The sequence below is a fragment of the Palaemon carinicauda genome, chromosome 18, assembly GCF_036898095.1.
Source record: "Palaemon carinicauda isolate YSFRI2023 chromosome 18, ASM3689809v2, whole genome shotgun sequence".
Classification (NCBI taxonomy): Eukaryota; Metazoa; Arthropoda; class Malacostraca; order Decapoda; family Palaemonidae; genus Palaemon; species Palaemon carinicauda.
Window position 1 is genome coordinate 61,094,284 of NC_090742.1, and position 2,653 is coordinate 61,096,936.

The 2,653-nt window shown below is 40.3% G+C and overlaps 1 protein-coding gene across 1 annotated transcript in view; it reads left to right on the forward strand.

The window, feature by feature from the left end:
* Window positions 1–406, forward strand: part of LOC137657085 (uncharacterized) — a 22,287-nt gene extending 21,881 nt beyond the window's left edge. Inside the window, exon 3 of the mRNA XM_068391450.1 lies at window positions 1–406. This exon is cut by the window's left edge and continues 26 nt beyond it. Coding sequence (XP_068247551.1) covers window positions 1–114 — 114 coding nt within the window. The 3' untranslated portion in view covers window positions 115–406.
* Window positions 407–2,653: the final 2,247 nt, after the last annotated feature.

The following is a 2,653-nucleotide window of genomic DNA, read 5'->3' on the forward strand; positions in this document are numbered from 1 at the left end:
AACGACGGCTTAACAGAGGAGGAACTGAAGAAGATGCGAGAGGAAGACCTAGCCAGGAGAAAGAGGCACAGAGACAGAGAAATGGACAGAGACCACTACAGAAACAGAAATTAAGGTTCCGGTGAAGAAGAAACCATGAGAAACCCAAAAGAAAACATGAAGAAGGGTCGTCCAACCTAAGGAGACCGTTTGAAACCGAAAAGTTTCGAAACCGCTCCCAAGGGAAAAGTTTCTCCTCAAAGTTGTATGATGACTGAAACTTCTGTCAGTTTCAGGACCTCATTTTATGCCCAGTTTAGTGTTTCAGATTTCAAGGTTTATTTGAAACTAGAAAAAGACTATAGTCAATTCTTTTTAGAGGGGCATATTTGCAACGACTCGCAGGGGTGCCCTTTTTTACTCGGAAAAGTTTCTTGATCGCTGATTGGTTGGACAAGATAATTCCAACCAATCAGATAGCAAATGCGCCTCATTAAAACAAATTGAGTATAGTATATTTAATGAATACCATATAAAAGGTTTATTTAACTTTTTTCCTAAAGGCTTCATTTTACTTAGCAGGAATTAATTTAATTTCAATCTCTCTCTCTCTCTCTCTCTCTCTCTCTCTCTCTACTCAACTTGTTTACATTCCAGAGAAAAAATCAAAAGTAAATTCTAGTCTGTTGTAAATATCAACTTCCTTCACACACACATACATTGATTCATTTATAATCGTGAGTTCTATATTCCATAGATACCATTGTATCTTCTATAACTAATAATACTCGGGGGGGGGGACTTATGGGGCTACCCCTTACCGCTTCTTATACTAGACTAGAGGTTGCTGTGACCTGATTGGTAACGTCTCTGCCTGGTGTTTGCCAGTTGGGGGTTCGAGTCCCGCTCAGACTCGATAGTGCCATTAGTGTCTGCAACCTTACCATCCTTGTGAGCTAAGGTTGGGGGGGGGGTTTGGGGGAGCCTATAGGTCTATCTGCCGAGTCATCAGCAGCCACTGCCTGGCCCTCCCTGGTCCTAGCTTGGGTGGAGAAGAGACTTGGGTGCTGATCAGATAATATATGGTCAGTCTCTAGGGCATTGTCCTGATTGCTAGGGCAATGTCACTGTTCCTTGCCTCTGCCATTCATAAGCGACCTTTAAACCTTTAAACTCCTGAGATCTGTTGCAGGATTTAGTATATCTTAAATCTATTATGAATGTATTTCTTTATCATAAGATGGCCGGTATTTAGGCTTTCTATCCTCCTCTTGTATATATGGAGTTGGAAATAGGGAAAGAGTTGGGGGGGGGGGGAGTACATCCCCTTCTTAACCTCATTTTACAATTATTCATTTTTTTTTTCTTTAACAATGGAGGAGACTTGACCTGACCTCATCTGCCACGGGGGCCCTTGTACAAATATAACCCTGGGGACTGTGATTTTTGTCATGGCAGGGAATATTGTAGGCTGTTTCCTGAAGTACTATTTGTGTTCAGGATTGATTGATTGATTGATTAATTATGCTAGACAACTCATACTCAATCAATCAATCAGTACTGAACACAAATAGTACTTCTTTTTGTAGGTGGAATTCGCTCCATAAACTTATTCATCTGCGATAGGCGAATAAATGTACAAGTGTTTTTCTAAAGGTATTTAATAATGTGTTTATTCTTTTTATTATTTCGGAACAAACCAAGGAAGGAACGAACGAACGAAATGTGCCTGCAAATAGGGTTGTGGTGGCCGATGTGGTAAAGTCCTTGACTGGTGAACGCCAGACTGGGTTTCGAGGCCTGCTCATACTCGTTAGTGTTTATCCTGGTGAGATAAGGATGGGGGTTTGGGAGAGCCTACAGGGCCTATCTGCTGAGTCATCCGTAGCTATTACCTGGCCCTTCCTGGTCCTAGCTTGGGTGGAGAGATGTCTTGGGCGCTGATCCTATGTAATATGGTCAGTCTCTAGGGCATTGTCCTGCTCGATAGGGCATTGTCACTGTCCCTTCCCTCTGTCATTCATGATTGGCCTTTAAACCTTTAAATGCTAGTGACCCGCCTATTTCCAACTCTTTGCATGATCTCTGTCTAACTTCTGAGTGGAACAGGGACTAAGAGGAAAAATTAAACCCTTATTAAGCTGAGGCCTTGTTGTAGATAGTTATCTGTATACTAATTCACATAAGAACCGAGTGACCAAACCACGTCTTCATGTTTATGCCATAACGAGTTTTGTTTACGTTTTAATGTATAGTTAGAGGTCTATTTTGTTAGTTGTAAGTTGAATGTAAACCATGTAATAAAAAATGTTTGTATAAAATCTATGAAACCTTCCCACATCCTATTATTATCATTATTATCATCACTTGCTAAGCTACAACCCTAGTTGGAAAAGCAGGATGCTATAAGCCCAAGGGCCCCAATTGGGAAAATAACCCAGTGAGGAAAGGAAACAAGGAAACAAAATATTTCAGGAACAGTAACAACATTAAAATAAATATTTCCTATATAAACTGTAAAAACTTTAGAAAAAGAAGAGGAAGAGAAATTAGATGTTTGTATAAAATTTATGAAACCTTCCCACATCCTATTATTATCATTATTATCATCACTTGCTAAGCTACAATCCTAGTTGGAAAAGCAGGATGCTATAAGCCCAAGGGCCCCAATTGG